This window comes from Rhea pennata, chromosome 6 (assembly GCF_028389875.1).
Source record: "Rhea pennata isolate bPtePen1 chromosome 6, bPtePen1.pri, whole genome shotgun sequence".
In the NCBI taxonomy this organism is placed as follows: Eukaryota; Metazoa; Chordata; class Aves; order Rheiformes; family Rheidae; genus Rhea; species Rhea pennata.
Window position 1 is genome coordinate 1,549,166 of NC_084668.1, and position 17,783 is coordinate 1,566,948.

The 17,783-nt window shown below is 40.4% G+C and overlaps 1 protein-coding gene across 1 annotated transcript in view; it reads right to left on the reverse strand.

Moving 5' to 3' along the window:
- The window catches only part of GALNT13 (polypeptide N-acetylgalactosaminyltransferase 13), a 145,006-nt gene that overhangs the window by 33,248 nt on the left and 93,975 nt on the right, over positions 1–17,783 (reverse strand). The window contains exon 9 of the mRNA XM_062578606.1: positions 9,036–9,216. Coding sequence (XP_062434590.1) covers positions 9,036–9,216 — 181 coding nt within the window. The remainder of the gene's footprint in view (positions 1–9,035; positions 9,217–17,783) is intronic.

The following is a 17,783-nucleotide window of genomic DNA, read 5'->3' on the forward strand; positions in this document are numbered from 1 at the left end:
AAAGACGTTTATACATATGGAGTGGAAGTACATTTTCCATGCTCGAGAGCACTCACACGAACGCATTTGCACGTGTCTCGGGCCGCGTGAACGCCTAGCCCACCACGTGACGGCTGACTCGCGCCGTGCATTGCAGCACTTGTTCACGCCGCATTCAGCACTGCCGCTGAATTTCATGGGAGATGTGGTTGAGCAAGGAACTTAGACAGGCCCGCTGCTATCTGCAATGCTGCAAAGGTTGTGTTAAGCATCATGCTGGATTTCTTTATCCCTAGCATGCTCATTTTCTAGCCAGGTCGAGTACAGGAAAAACAGCACAACCAGGCAGTGCAATGCTTCATTCACAGGGAAGACCAGCCCTCCCCGGGCAACAGCTTTCATGACTGAATTACCGCAGAGTTCATCTCTTATGTGGGTCCACAAGAGCAGCCATGCACATCTCACTACAGGTCCTGCACCTAGTACCACGGGTTAAACGAGTGTATTTGGGAATTGCTGCACTCAGAGCTCTGGCAGACCTGCAGCACTACGATTCTAACAGTTAAGCAAAGAGCAAAAATGTTTATCAAGAGCCCTTACTCGCTAAATTGATACAGTCATCATCAACCTAATTATATAATTACACTTGAAAAAAGGATTGAACATCATCTGCTGAGTAAATCTAAGTAAAACACAAGCACTTATCTGGTAATTCCAAATTAAAACTATGAAGTACTATGTTCAAATTCTCAGTAATACCTTAAATAAAGCGCTCTAAAAATAATGTAACTTTGCATTGTAGCATGATATGCCAGGTAGTACATTGGGTTGAATATAAACTGATCACTAGGAAGATAAAGTGGTTTAGCAGTGCCGTAAGTGCACAGAGATACTGAATTATTACACGCTTCATCTGTTTCAGCGCAGCGTGCAAATGCAGGCCTGTTGCCTGATCAGATACAGTATTTCAATACATAAATTGACATAATTGTCTACATTTTTGGAACATACTGGTTGAGTAGAGTGAGACATGCTGGAACAACTTGAAAAAGATGGTGAATATTGCCACTAGGGCTGGTAAGTCAGGTGATGTGGGCAGGCTGAGAATGCACACATGGTGCTGCAGAGTCTTTGTTAGCTTCCCACCAAATAAAATTCAAAACTACTTTTCACATACAATACTTACACCACACCGAAAAGATAAGTGATCCTCATTACATTTTCAGTGTGTGGCCTTACCACGAGTTTGCAACGCAGCCCTAGTCTTGGTAAACACAGCTTTCGCATGCCAGCAGCGGCACCAGGACCCTCCTCTAGGCATGAGGGACAAAGGCACTATTCACTACAAAACGCACAGCGAAAATAAAACTACGTTGTTTTCTCGTACACCGGTGCCAAATGACACAAATAGAGTATTCTTCTACAAGAATTGTTTCTCTGACTTTTTAGACAAGAAAATTCGGGATCATTCTTTCCACGCTGTATGCCTTCCCTGAATAAAAGAAGGAGCTCTGCCATCAGGGAGACCGCGAACGAGTAGGAATAGGCAGCCACGATGAACTAGAAGGTATTGGCAGGTTTTGAGGAAAGGTCAGAGCTGCTAGATGCATCTCTGCAACAGATAATACTCAGGGTTTGTTGCCTGGTCCGTAGGTAAACCCCTGCCCGGGTCTGCTCCGGCTTGCCTGCAGCTGCCCCGGGCACGCTCTTGCAGCCGCCGCAGCCCCCAAGCCCGCCCCGCCATCGCCTTCTTAAGCACTGCTGTTTTAAACACCTTTACGTTCCACTCTTCTTCCAAGGAGGACACCAGCCATAAACTGCCTTTAACTGCACAATCTGTCTTTAAAGCTCGTCATTGCCATGATGCCGATAAAAAATAACTCACTAAGGTCTCCCTCCCCCTCCCCTTAAATAATCAGAATCACCCAGAAAAGCCACAATTTCATTGCATTATTATTTAATGTAGCAACAATACAGCAGTTAATGGAAACGCTGTATTTTTAAAGTATAAATGTTATACGATAGCATGGAGGAGCTTACTTTAATTGAATTGTCACTAAAGCAGAACTTCTATACACTGTCTACAAGAGCTTCCAGATGAAAAAAAGATCATTCCATGAAAAATATTGCTTCTAGGGATGCCATCTTTCTGGAAGCAGTTGTTCAATTGAAGATAAAGTGATGAAATATTATTTTATAAAAAACTTTCTCAAAATGAAAATAATTAACAAAAAAAGCTCTCTTATTTGAATGGCTAGAACATCACAGGAAGACATACCTTTGCACTGAAAATGACCCGTCATTAAAAAATGTTAATCTATTCCGTGTACCTAGACAATGACTGTTAGATAAACGAGGGAGGGCTGCTGAAGCACGTGGAGAGGAAGGTATGCCAGGACGACTCAGGGACCAGCAGGACACACAGCCAGTTCGTCTCAGCTGCAGGGAGAAGCAACGCGCGTGCCGCCTTGTCCCTACGTGCACCAAGTGCACGACGTACGTATCCCTGCACCTATATAAAAATGCACGCTGGGACAAGTGTGGCTTGTTTTAAACCAAGGTTTGTGCCCTGAATTAAATCTGTGAGATCTCCCATGATATTTTTTTCTTAAATCTGTGTTGGACGTACTAAAGCCTCTGGTTCCCAAGTCAGCTGAGCACGCGGCAGGAGCGAGGCGGCAGCGCCCGGGACGGCGGCGTGCACGGGGCAGCAGACAGGAACGCTCTGGTCCTCAGGCACGCACAACTTCCACAAGGAGAAGGGAAAGCAGCATCTGAAATACGTCTGAGAGCAAAATAAATTTTGGATGGGCTCTTCCTAAGTGGCGTTAGAGTTGCACTTTTCAAGTAGACAGCCTCAAGAAAGCTATTCAAAACCTGATTAATCAGACTTTTACCTCAAAATATAATTACTAGGTGTGCACCCTAATTATGCTGAGGGATATACTTACTGTAACATCACTGTGAATAACCACTGGTTCCTCTTTCTCTTAGGACATAATCTAGGAAATCAAATGAATCAGATCCCAGAGGAGAACTGGGTAGATGAGTGTGTGCTGATAGATAATAGCTTCAGAGACCTAATTACTAAAATGCAACTTTCTTTGTTCTCTAGCAGAATTATCTAGAGATCTATATTTCTCAGATTAATAAAGGAAAAGAAATCTGTGCCAGACAAAAGGATAAAAAAGAAGTTTAACAATATTGGTAACAATTTATGACATGCAGCAATGACCTATATATAAAAATAAACAACTAACATTCACATTTTCATTAAGATTTCTTAGTTAAAACATTAACTTTATTTTCTAAATCCTCTTAATTACCTTTCTCCTTTCTTTGCCTCTTCAACCTGAGAAACATTTCAACTGGCAATTTATATAGCATATTCAGAAACAACTTCAAAAATCAGCAAGTATGAAGGAGACCTAAGAGTATTTAAATTATTTCCAGGGAATGAAATGGGAACACACAGCCTCAAAGTGACTTTTATGAACACAAAGCTACCAACCAACAGTGACCCAGAAGACCACCACAGCACTGTAGGATGCCTAAGCAGAAGCTGAGTCACCTGAGAGCCAGCTTTGCAAAGCAAAGGGAAGGAGCTCAGGGAGCAGCCGCACCAGGTACAGCTGCAGAAGATCTTGTTTCTTGCAACTGAAAGACAGGGTTTACCCAACACTACATATATTTAAAACTGAAATGCTGTGGGTTTTTTAATTTTCTGTCTTGTTAGTGTCATCTTTTTTCTTTGCTAGTGGAGACTACATTTTTGAGCCACTTTGGAGTCGTACCAGCGTGCAGAAAGGGACGAGCCCCGAGACCACCGCAGGCTGCCCACCCTAGGAACAGCCCATGGAGACTGTGGCAGAGAAATGGCCTCTCCAGGCACATTGATGCAAAGGATTCCTCCACTAGCTGCTTTTCTTCTCAAAGGAATTACTGTGGAAAAGGGTATTGGCAATGCATGGTATCCTACTAGGTGACAGTGCTGAAAACCAGTTCATTAAAGACAGCCTTGCATTTATATCTATGCTCAGAAGCCAAAATAAAAATGGCCTACAGCAAGAATTGATCTTTTCGATGGAAGAAGGGATATCTTTTCATTTCTGAAATCCACTGATAAAATGCATACTAGAAAGTATAATAATAGACATCCAAGCTAAAAAAATGTTGCTAACAAAATCCTCCCCTTCTACTTGCTGAAGACTAGGAAATTGTAAAGATAACCACAAAAATGACTATCCAAAGTGATTTCAGAGGCTTTTCTCTAATATAGTAGAAAATAATCTGCTACTTCTGCCCAAGAGGTAAGTTCTTACTTGGGAATTACAAAACATGTACTCATGTGAACTCTTACACAGCAGGCGCTCTTCTGCATTCAGCTGCACAGTGGCTTCTGTGGTTAGAAATGCCTACAAGTTTCAAAACTTTCAAACTGAACATTTTCTACCCAGCTGAAGAACAAGGTATTGGCCAGTTCAGAACATGACATGACAATATTCACCATTTTTCCAAATTCAAGAAAGCATCTATTTCACATCTGGGCAAGAGCAAATTATACACTGCCACAGCAACAACCATATGATAACTTCAAGCAAGTATCGGTAGGAAAAGAAATTAAGGACCTGACTTAAATCATGCAACGTACTCATCATACCTGCTTCAGAACTACATCATATTTTAAGCACTGAAATTGAGGGAGATTGCTCAGACTTTTGGAGATGTGCTGGAGAAACAGTCAAGCCTGTCAAAGACAGGCTTAAATACGATCTGCTTTTACATGTCCTTTTTGTGTCCAGACTTTAACTGTTGCTCAACACTAAATTCCTCATTCTTGCAATTCAGAATATCTAAGTAGAAATTCTGTGAAAACAAAATACATATATAAAAAAAAATCAAGGTTTATTACAGGAGTCCTGCTGTAGTCAAAGGGACTATTGTCCAGAAGATCCCAAAACAAGTAGAAAAGCAATGGAAGCCAAGAAGAGAGCAATGAAAACGAAAGAAAATCTGATCCAGGAAGTGTTGCATTTAGGAATTTGAAAATTAAAACATGTCAAGTTTTGAAGGGTGTCTTAACTGAAATGCTAACACATTTTAGAAAACCACATAGCTGCAATTTCATCTTACACTCTTCTTGAAAATCTACTCTAGTCACTTATATGTTAATGCATTTTACCAGTAACTCATTTAAAATGTATTCTATTTTAAATAGTACTCAGAATGAAATTTTTAGAGCTTCATCTTACCTAAATGCTTTTTAAAGGAACTAGCCTCTAATCAGTCTAGAAAATCTGCTGTCAAGATAGAATATAAAAGACTGTGGAGTAGCAGTCCCTTGGGTTTGATGAACTGTTAGTATTTTGCAGCCTGGTAGCCATAAGAAAACATATACTTTCAGGTAAATTATTAGAAATGCATTTAGTTCAACAAAAATGCAGTGGGAACTTAGTATTATGGGACTGCTCAGAAAGAGAAGTTAATAAAGGAGAACTGAATTTAAAAAATGGATAATTCTATGTGATAGTATTTATGATCTCTACAGCATTTCACACTGATTTTAAATTCACTTCTAGATCTTATTAGATGTCCATTTCTCAGCATTAAGTTTACTTTTTTTCTTTTTTCTTTTTTCCTTCCTCTTACAGGAGAATAGAAAGCAATTATGTTACAAACTGCCAGCCAAATTTTTCTGTCATGTGTCCTATTCCTTCAACTTTATTTGGGTAGGTACAATTACCAGTTAGAGGGACACAGTTCTGCCTATCTCAAAATTGCTCAATTCCATCTTTAAGAGGATTCTGTGAATGCCACTGTATCCCACTGATGTTATGTGGTTTTTTGCACTGTGTTGAAACGAGGGCAGGTGAACTCCACTGGGCGTTTCCCTACGGTGCAGCGCTTGTGCAGATGCCCACTCCGTCAACATTAGGAGTGACCTCTGCAAACACAAAGGGAGGCAGAAATGAGATCAGATCATGCTCTATACTTGAAGCTACTGCTTTTTAATTTCAGAAATAAAACACCAGTAGCTTTAATAGCAGACTTAGTCCTCCAGAATAAGAGCATCTGCTTCTCATGGAGACTCAGAAGAAACGTGGAGAGCAGAAGACAAACAGGATCTGAAGATGTCAGTGACTTCTGGACACCTCACCCTGCCTTGTGGAAACACTGCTGCCAAAGGCAAGAAATAAGAGGAAGAGACGATGGTTAGCATGTCAAGACCCAGTTGTCTAGCTTGCCTTTTCATACTGTTCCAGTCTTGAAGTCTGGAACATTTCATCTTCTTTCCCAGTTTCATCCCTCATATCAGACTGAGAAACTATTTGATGACCTGCTCCAGGAGGCTACTAGACTAGTCTTTTTCCAGAAAAGGAGAAGAGATGTTCTTCCTTAGATGCTCTTCTCTTTGCCTTGTGGCTAGCATATGATGAGAAGAAGCACTTGAGAAGTTATTTTGGGACTGAGAAAAACCTGCCTGCACCTCCCCTCACTTGCAGTTGAGTTGTCTTCCTGCCAACCTGCCCAGTGGGGAGCTGAGCCACGAAACCACCGTCTAACAGCACCCAAATCTTGTAGCATCGTATTATTTAGCAAAACCCGACTGACTTCAGTGGGAGCATAGTTATGTGCACGGGCAGTCACCTCAGACTTGTTTGACACCTGTTTAAGCAGGGAGTTGGCAAAAGGTAGAGTAAGAGTACGCACGCATGTTTGGTTTGAAAGCACGCTTTGCTGTGCTCCTTCCCAGAGGTTCCTTTTAACGCGGATCTACAGGGCTCGGCTTGTTTCTTTTTCTTAATTTTTTTCTTGCTTTCACCTTCTGGCTGTATCTACATTTTATATAACCTATCTTTAGTGTGTATATAGATACATAAGATACATAGATATCTTTTTTATACCATTAGCAGAGCATAGGCTTTTTTTTTTTTTTTTTTTTTTTTTTTTTTTACGGTGCATTCAAAGTATTGGCTTGTAAGGGTTTTCCAGAGCAGCCTCAGAATATTTTATGAACCCACACTGTGCCAGCCATTGGATACGTGTGACAGCCCAGCCAGAAACCAAGAATCTTCAGACTACTCTACTTACGATCATAGGGTGGCACATGATTACTGACCGAAATGTCCTGAACTCCCAGAAAACTGAAGCAGCAAAATAGCTTGTGGAAACAAGTAAACTTTCAAGCTGAGTGAGCTCAGGTAAAACACTAGGAAATTGTGCTGGAGATGAAATGCAAAACTCATGCAGATAACAACAGGGTCTGGAGCTTAATTCTTGGTCATAGTGAAAATTTACACTCACGGGTTCTGTTGCTATGGAATTTAAGTTGGTAGAAAATACACAGGTGGAAGAAAGGGAAGATTAGCCAAGAGGACAATAGCTTACATAATCCACGACCACCATTTACCACAATCATTTTAAGTAATAATTAATATATACTATTAAAAATAATTGACTTTCATGTGTGAGGCCTTTGTAAGTTCTAGCTTTTAAATGGAAATAAATCATTTATTTACTGTGTATTTTTAATGTATTATTAAAACTTTGGAAGTAAAACAACTGCAAAATGGTTTTCCATCTTTTATAAAAATCTTTGAAATGCAAATAGCATTCTAAAGTATATTAACTTTATTTTTTCATTTATTTCAGTCAAATAAAATAAAGTTATTGGTGCCAACTCATTGAAAGAAAAGGTTTAGATCATAAAGCCTGTTTTTAAAACGCTAGCTTATGAAAAGACTGGCAATGAAAAGACTATTTCAAATACAGGTGCAAAACAGTCTTCACCCAGAGCCAGCTCACAGTTATATACTCTGATTTTTTCTGATCATGGCCACAAGTTAAAGTTTTTGATTCTTGTCTTTGATCTGTTAAAAAAAGTTTTCATTTAATGCACTGAATTTCATAAAAATTGATTTCCTCCCCGCGTAATTTTTTCAAGTGATCATATGAATTTTAAATGACAAAAATAATAACAGAAAACTGTCATCTAAGAGACTTCAGCATTATTATTATTCTAAAGAAGAATTATTTAAGAGCTGCATGAAATAAACTGATGCTTAAATAAAAGCGAAAACCAAAGTTGAGGTAAAACGTCATGGAACTTACACGTGTTCACGCTTCATACGAACCAAAGCACTGGCTCTAGTCACTGCGTGGCGAACGTGGTGCTACGCAGCTGTATATGAAGTTGAGCAGGATGAGTCCTTCTCTGATGCAGAGCTTGGAGTGGCACAGACTCCAATAAAACCCTGATATCCCACTCCCTATTTATTGCATCTACTCCACAGAAGTCACTCTTTTGGGGACATAATTACCTTCAGATAAAAACATCCCCAGCCTTAATACATGTACAATAGGTTACTGCATAAAAATATTTACCCACCATACAACCCTTAACAATGTTGTAATATCAGGAATAATGTCTCTTTATCATATGCAAGCATGTAGTTTTTGTATGTGCTGTTTATTGTACTGAGACATAAAAGAAACCACCCCAAGGAAGAAAATTTGAGATGTTTAAAATGCGATGTTTTCACTCAGGACTGATAATTAGCAAGAGCAAGGCAGAAGGAAGGGGGACAGATGCTTCACAGCACTTGGATTCTTTTGCTCTAGAAGGCCACTGCCGTTCAGGCTGTAACCTAGAGCATTTCTACTGTCCTGCTCAACAGCACTTCCTCAAGGGACTTTCAAGGAGCGTAACAGCGAAGGGATAATCTGTACAAATTCTGTTTCTTAGATTAAATAGGGGGCAAAGAGCTTCCCTACTTGTTCGAAAACTGACACAATGAGAATTACGTTCTTTAAAAAAACCCTTGTGATCTTCAGAAGAGAGGGAGCTTTATGTGGTATTTTTACCTTGGGAAAATAACACAGATGGTTTTGACACGCAGAAGGACATCGTCTTGAATCTTGGAAGCACCTATGTCTCAGCTTACAGCATACATATACGCACTCATCCATATGCACTCATACTCATACCTTACATTTACACTTTCCTTTTTTCAGACAGTTTTACATATCATTATGATCAGAAAATAATTTATTACCTGGGGATATTATATAGAAGAAGTCTTTAAACTCATCCATCCAGACCTCTGCCAGTCTCCTGTTGTTCTTATTGATGACATGTCCTGTGCCTCCAGGGAAAGTGTACGGCGTTGCCTTACGAAATACATGACCAACATGCGAGCATGTCACGATCTCCAGGGAGCCACCACACTGCCAAATCTAAAATTAAAATATGCAGAAAATGTTGAGGAAGACAAAAACAAAATGTGCCAAGATTAGAGCAGGAAGGACCCTGCCTAATAGGCTGATCAGCAGGTATCTCCTGATTTATTTCCCCGGGTCAAAAGCTAACAGGGATTTTCCAGCAAAAGTTTAAGGCAAACAGTAAAGGTACAATTCTTAATAGTAAATGAAAGTGCATGGACTTTAACTGAAGTCTGAAAGCTTGTGTGAATGGTATACTTGGTTATATTATCTTACAACATAAACAAACACAAACCACTTTTTTTTCTCCACAGTCTTAGAAAGGTGTCATCCTGTAATGAACTGTAAAGTGTAGGATATCAATGGTATCCACGCATTTGAATTTTCCAGAAATTCATAATATTTTAAAAAATAGAAAGGAATATTTACCCTTTTTTAAAAAAATCAGAATCATGTTTATGGCTATTCTGAGCAAGGTGCAGAAGACCTTGGTTAATAATACAGACTAATAAAAAGATAAAGTAGCACAGGTACCTTGAACATCATAGAACTACAGAAGTGAAACACAAACGCAGAATGTTTGTTCTCTAGTTCATAGGCTAGGTGAGTGGCATGGTATACTGAAAAAGAAGTTTTACACCAAGAAGATAACTTGAAAAACTTCTCCCGGTTATAAATTCTCCCTCACCACTATTGGAGCCCAAACTACACCCTAAGCTCACTGTTCTTCAGTACAACTGCATTAGTATAAGCAATTATATAATTCCAATTTTTAATTCCCTATTGTTTAATGAAGTAACAGTGAGATTTCTCTGTTAGATCACTGCAACTCTGACATGATATACATCAGTTCCTGCATTGTACGCTGTTCTGCAGCCCCCTCTCTTTCCCGGCTCTGAACAGTACTGAAGAATAAGTTCCTCCTTTCCAGAACTACTTCTAGAAAAGCCAATGAGAATAAATTAGTCACTTGCTCTTAGTGATCCATTTAAAATGTTATTAATATTAAGGCAAGGGTCTAGACATGTAGGTCTCAGTTCAACTCGCACAGTTTTAGATGCTTGAGATAGCAGTGGAAAGACCCGAGTTGCCCTAGCGGCTCCTGGAGAGTCAATGAAGATGATAATTTCTATCAGAAGCAGATTACCAGATAGCCTGAATCAAGTTGTAGAGAAACTAAATACTCTAGCCTTTTCTTAGGCAAAACAAGCAGAAAATTGCACGGCGCTACACTCGAACATCAGCTGCAAGGATTCAGCCAGTCCAGGGATCTGCACTTAAAGTTGCCCCAAAGGCTGCCGAGAGGCTGAAGCTCCTGGTTTGCAGACCTGGAGGCGTAATAGGCAGCTGGGTCTTGATTTGTACTACAGGGACAAAGGAAGGTTTCCATGGGATGCCTACAGGGTCACGGAGGTCTGCTCTTCTAAGGATAATGTAAATTCTTTGGGATTCATTCTTTACTGACGTTCGCTGGCATCAGCAAAGGTATCACCAACTGTCCGATTCCTTATTCAGGCTCATCCCACCCTTTGCTTTGCTCTTCGTTCCAAATGGACAGCAAGACCAGCATTTACAATACATCCTACCAATAAGACATACAGTAGAAGAACTATTTGGTATCTAAAACTTGAATAACGTTACAGAGTTTTAAGTAGAACTCCTTGAAATACACGTACCAGTTGCCATAGTAACTTAGTGCAGATTTTATTTAACTAGGGATAAGTCCTTTTACATAATTTCATTAGTATGCTAAGTGATGTACTCCGTTGGGATAAGCAATGACAACATCAAAATATTCTTGTGTTTAACATCTTGTGTTTTGCAGTTCAGTGACAACTAGTCAGTTCAGGTGAAACTTCAAGTTGATGGGTGCCAAGGAACACGTTTGTACTAAAAACGGGCACACATATTAAAACTGAAATACACGTTACTACACAGATTTGCAAATCAGCCCAGGAGTCTCTTGCTAGATAGGGCAGAGAAGAGCACAGAACCGTATCAGGTGCACTTTACCCTTCCGTCCCTGTTTCAGCATCAACATGCCCCAGACTGTCACCGCTTCTCCTCCCGACAACCTGCACAAGGAGGAATTTCCACCCACAGGAATATTTGTTAAAATGTGCCTTCGTGGACATCTTTTTAAAGCACATTTTTGTCTGCCCTTAGTACAATCTGCTATTACGTTGTCAAAGGAAGGCAGATGAACCTGCACTCTGCGGGGAAGAAAGGGTTTTCTCCTTTCAATACTAAAAAAAACTCATTCTTATATAGTCACTGGTAAAATGACTACAGAAGTCCACATAATTGTAAAAAATCACTGAATTGTATAGATTTGTTCATTACACAGACAAGATATGACACAGTAATACATTTGATCACTCTTCCCTGCAAGTACTGTGAACACTGAATTTATCTCTGATCCTCTGATATTAAACAGGTATTTCTAGAAAACATATCTCAATTCAGATACTCAAAATCTGCCAGTAGCTTTTTACCGACACTGTCACTGTTCCATGTAAGACACACAGGCTTTTGGACAGAAACTGCTATTAAATTTCATTCTAGTCTTTTTTCCTTTTATCATTCATTGTATTTTTTTATTCCAGTAAAATCTCTTCAGAAACAAATTACTTGATCCTTTCAAAGAACTATACCCTATCTTTTCTCCAGCATGCCTAGATTTTTTAAACATGGCAATGATTTTATGAATTACTGCTTTACTAGACTAATTCTAGTTAGTTATCTTTTCCTGGAAAATTAAACACAAATCATTTCATTAACTTTAATATGGAGTGAGAATAAAAATATTGTGTATTATGCTAGCTCTTTCGCAAGCTTTTTCTCCCGGAAACATAAAACGAATTGCAAGAGGTGGTTTTCCGAGTTCTCTGCAAATCCCAGGCTCAGGAAGGAGCCTCCCCAGCAGCGCCGGCAGTGCCCTTGCTAGCCGCACGGAGCAGAGGACAGAAAACCCCAAAGCCCCACTGAGCTCAGGCTGTTCGGGGGCTAGCGCTGCTACACTAAGGAGCTCAGAAAAATCCCGGGGGAAAGGTTGTTCCTCGGCGTTTGGGCGCAGGGCTGCCCTTCGCCGCGGGGCTTCGCTCTTTGCTCTGCTCCCCGCGTCTCGCGCCGGGACGGCAGTGCTGTCCTGGGAGGATGGCGAGGCACGAGCCACAACCCTAACTGCAACGCTACTCCCATCTACTCACTTTCCACCCATAGTAACAGACTTCAAAGCCCTTTATGGCTACTAAAAGCAGCAAGAGACTAAAAACAGACAGAATGCAAATATTCTGATACATGATTGCTGTATACCATGAAAAAAAAGTTTTAACTCTGATTTTCACACCAGATTATTCACAAACAAGTTATTGTCACATAATCATTTTAAAGGTTGAAGGAATATTCCTTCTCCTCTCCACTGATGTTCATCCCTTCTGCTTCCACCTGAACGAATTCACAAAAATCTGATATTTTTAAAACCTCAGTATTAAATCAAACAGCCAAAGCTTTGCTAGTTTCCATTTGGGGAGAAAAATAAATAAATCCTGGCAGTTCCTCTCTGCCCCTCCTCGAGCTGGCGCACATCCCTCCTGAATGCAGGTGACCACGCTTCCACACAACACAGACGAGGACTCACCATCGCCTGCTGCTGCCGACACTGTTCATCCTCGTACAGCTTACGTTTGCGTTTGCCTCAGCGTGGCTGCTGCACTTTCAGGGCTTTTAGTCGTTCTGTGGTCACCCAGAACCAGCCGTGGCTCCTGGACAACACGTGTCTGAATCACACAGTGCTGGATCGCGTCACCTGCATCCGGCTGAACTGGTGCTAGGAGCTGCGGGTTAATCCAAAGCTCCTGCTGGAGGAAGGAGCAAGCCAGAGTGGTCTTGCGCTGCGGTCTACAGCAGGACCTCACCTTCAGAGCCCTGGCACTCCAGAACACCCAGTCGTGCCCCGGGGCTGTGGGACCCTCGACGAGTCACCACCACAGCCCCCCTGCGAGCCATACTCTCAGCTTGCATTCCCCTGCACTTCCCAAGGAAGAGACTTGCAGCTCTCAACCACACGCAAATTCTGCTTTGAGGCTTGGAGAGTCAGAAAATTTAAAACTCCTTAAGAAGTCAACGTTCTTCTCTCCTCCAGAAACATTCAGCTCTTGCCTTGCAGCTGATGTCCCCCATCACTCACTCCTTGCTCTAAGACCTTTCATTCTGCTCTGCTGAACCATTATCCCATGAACGTTGCTTAAATCCCACAGTTACTCAGATGCTTCAAATTCTTCTCTGCATTGATTATATCTTCCAGCCCAGCCGATTCTAGTAGCTTATTGTGAAAAGGCACTTAGTGAAAATAATTAAAATCAAACTAAATTTACTATTACGAAACTCTAGTAGTAATCTGTCTCCAGGTTGCTACTGCCTTCTCCAGCACCACCCATTTTTCCACCCACCCAGCTCATATTAATCTCCATCGTCTCCTGAGTCTGGAGATAATTTCCAGTGAAATGTTTCAGTTTCTGGTGAAACACTGAAATGTTTCAGTGAAGAACAGGTTCAGTAGTTCTGCCACATTTCCCTGGTCTGGAAAATGAGCTGTCAAATCCAGCATTTTAATTTTTTTACCTTGTGTATATCCATGCCAGAATATAATCCATTTTCCATTTATCTTTTTACTTACAAACATTAATTCCTTCAAAACTTGTGCTAAGATACTGCATCCCCCTGCATTAAGACTAACAGGGTATTTGCCAACATAACTTACCCCTTTTAAGTACAGGCATTAATCACAACCTTTGTTTTCACAGACTTACTAAAAATTGCTATTATTGCATAAAGCTCCACGGACGCCCGGAGCTGGCTGCTCGACAAAACGCACGGCGTATCCGACGTCTGCGGTGCGCCAGGCACAGCCCGGGCGCCGCCAAGCACCCGGCTGTCGATACAGCTGCTGCACGAGTTAGCCTCCACAAAGCAGAGCTTCAGCAACAACACTTCTGCGCTACTGGTTATCGCCTCATCCTTCCAGTTTAGTTTCCCTGCAAGTTCCTTCTAGGGCAAAACAAGTAAAGTTAATTCCAAATGAAATATACTACTTTTTACAGTTTTAGGTTAAAACAAAGCTAAAATTTTAGGCGAAAGAGACACAAACAGCAAACGCAAATGCTTTATATGTTAATAATTTTATGTACTTCATTTTAGAAAATAAATGTTCTGTTACATAAAAGTTTTTTTCTTCTTAGTGTGTGTAATGATGGTGCTACTAGATTAAACATGACATGTTTAGGCACAGGTTAGAGCTACAGTAAAAAAAAAAATCCTCAAAGATTAATCAGAAACTTCTTAGCTGTTATGCAATGATGCATAAGTAATATTTAGGGGGGAAAAAAATGAAACCTCTAATACCAGTATAAAAGAGCTCTATAATGAAATTAAATGAATCTGTGTATCTTGAATATTTTCCTCTATACAAACACGAAAATTTTTACATACAAAAAAATTAACGCAGTCCAAAGAAAGGGGAAAATGCTGTATGCCTTAAATTTAAGCATACAACATATTTTGAACACAATTTGCAAGCAACTGTGCTCTAAATTTAGTAATATAATCAAACATCTAAAGTGCATTGAAAAACAGAAGTAGATTTTTAATCTGAGTGGTTGGCAGGTGATTAAGGATTTATATAACCAAAATTCCGCTTACGAGCGCACAAAATCATTTTCAATGTCATTATGTACTTCTGAAAATAAATCTTGTGTGCATGCAACCCTCGCAGCCTTATTAAACATTACACTGGGCTATACTGTTACGTCCATACTTACATAGTGCTGGTCTTTTAGACATCTAAATCAATGGCAATGTTTGTTTAAGCAATTTTAAATGCTCTATTACACCTAAAATTTTGCAATTGAAAATGGAGGCTACACACAAAGTCAGGCTAAAATTTTGCCATTAATAACCCCGTGGACTTGTTTGGGAATTCGTCCACACTGCTCAGCCTCCCTGGCAGGAGGGAGCACAGAGGGCAGCAGCACACGGCTGCGCTCTGCCTCTGCCTCGCCTCCTCCAGCGAGCGCCCGCTTTCCTGTGCAACACGGGGCCGGAATGACTTGCCCGCCTGTCACAGATACTGCGAGTTTTTGTAACGATTGGATACTACCCTAAGTTACAGAAATGAATTAAGCATCTTTGCCCCCTGCTTACTATTTGAATTCTTACAACTGTCAAAACAAATTTCAGAGACCCCCAAAGACACGTTCGTATACCATACTAACTAGGGAACGCACTGGGAAGCACAAAAAAAGGAATGGATAGTTTCCAATGCAGCGTGTGACTGAGTTATGACTCTTCTCCAAAGCGGGGGAGACCGAGGCTCCGAGGGAAGGATGAACGCAGTAACTCCTGAGCACAGTTGCACTGTTATCTTTCAATCCAGTGACTTTCTAAACAGGTGTGGGTGACTGAGTTGTCTGAGGGCAGAAACTATAGAATATGGTGAATATTGTGTAAGAATGGAGGATGTAACGTAGTAAAGCTGATGTAATGCCTAGTCCAGGTTCACAGTGGATACAGTAAGTAAGATACAGTTCTGCGAGCCCTTTTCATAATCACGCTGGGGATGTTGATACTGTTGAGCATTGCTGCTGCTAACTGCAGGCTGCACAGACATTAGCCAGTGATGCCAAGGTTAGTTTATAAAATTTTTTGAGGAAGCACGTATAGTCAAGGCAGGGATTTTCTTTTTTTCTAAATACAAAACCAGTAACAAAACTAAGCCTCTGCCAATATTAAAACATCAAATAAGAGATCCAGATTTGTAGTTATGGCTGACTCTGCTTATAGTATTTTTCTCAAAATTAGATTAGATTCAGTGTTTTCCTGATTTTAATGAGATATTCCAACAAACTTCCTGGATAATTGCATGTTCATAAGATGATTGCCAGATGACTCCAACCAGCCTCCTTGATGCTCTTTAGCCAGACTAAACACTAAATAACTGTTACTAATGTTCTGGAGGCTGTAAGAAATGCTCCTCTCTACCACTGCTCTCCTGATGATTACATTTGCTTGATATTTAATCTGTCTTTTGCTTTAGAAAGCCAAGAGTCACAAGTCTTGACTTTTAACAACTTTTGAGTTTTAAGAGTAGTCAAGCAGCACTATTTAATATAAAATATCAGCTATGTCCTGCTCTTTGGATTATTTCACTAACAAATAACTTCACACAGTATTATTACAATAATGCAATTATTTTGCTGAGAAACATCTAAGAAAACTGAACATCAGCCATAACAAATAGCATACACATGGATTAACAGAATGACAGAACCATTACTTTAGTGATGGTCAGACAAGGAAAACCAAAATCCTTAATGTAAGTGCCTTCATGATGAATTATCACTATTAGAACATATATAAACATACTAAGAAATATTTTTACTTTTACTCAGCTGGGGTTTTTTCTGTCTATTTTGTCTTAGCACATACACTAATGTGCCGCAGCCCATCCTTGGCAAGCACGGGAAGGAACACACACACATCAATGTGATGCAAGTTCAATCCAACTTTATTCCTTTGTCTACCTAATTTATATATCTTTTCTAACAAGCTCATGTATCAACGCGCCTCGCAAAGCATTTCTATTGGTTGTCTAATATTGTCCAAGCGCATCTGCTCAGTTTCTAATTGGCTGTTGTGTTGACTCCCCTTGCGAGTGATCACAGGCGCTTGCTTATCTGTTGTGTTAACTCCCTTTCTGGATGCATATCCTGTCAGTGATTACAGACATCTGCTTATCTTTTCTTCTTTAGCCTTTTGTCTTCAAAAGAATTCCTTCTTTGAGCAGTTTGTTGCTTACTTCAGCTCTTTATAATCCTGCAAGATAGCCAAGGCCCAGACACAGGGCCCCAACACCTCCCCCTCTTTTTTCAAAAACAGAGTCAACTATCCTCTGCATGGACTGCTGCAGACATTGCAATATACAAGGTAGACATACAAGTAACATCAGAACAATCAATCCCATAAGCATAAATTGATGAATGAGAGAAGCAAACCAAGAGCTTAAACCTAGCGATTTTAACCAACTTTCCAAGCCCCAACTCTCCTCTCTGTTTACTCATCCCATCTTTTAGGTCCTTTATTCTCTTATGGATAGATTCCGAATGATCAGACAAATTCATACAACACATTCCCTCAAACTCCTCACACCCATGCCCATGCGCTAATAATAAAAAATCTATAGCTGCTCTATTTTGCAATACTGCGTGATTTACACTGGCTACGTCTTGAGATAATTGATCTAGAATGTCGGAAGTCATGTTAAGTTCATTTTTTGTTCAACAAGCTAACTGCTTCAACGTTGTCATTGCACGCGCTGCTGTAGCCCCGGGAAAAACCATGCTCGTTAAAAGAGTTCTCAGATTACTCCAAAATTTAGGGTCTCCCACTTCGCTACAGTCTAATTGATGCAATTCTCTTTTCTTCTGACGGCTCCTTTGACTATCTGCCCACTGTATCACTGTCGACACATTTGGGTGAAATAATGTTAGTTTCCCCAAATAGCATGGTCCCCCTTTCGGTCCTGC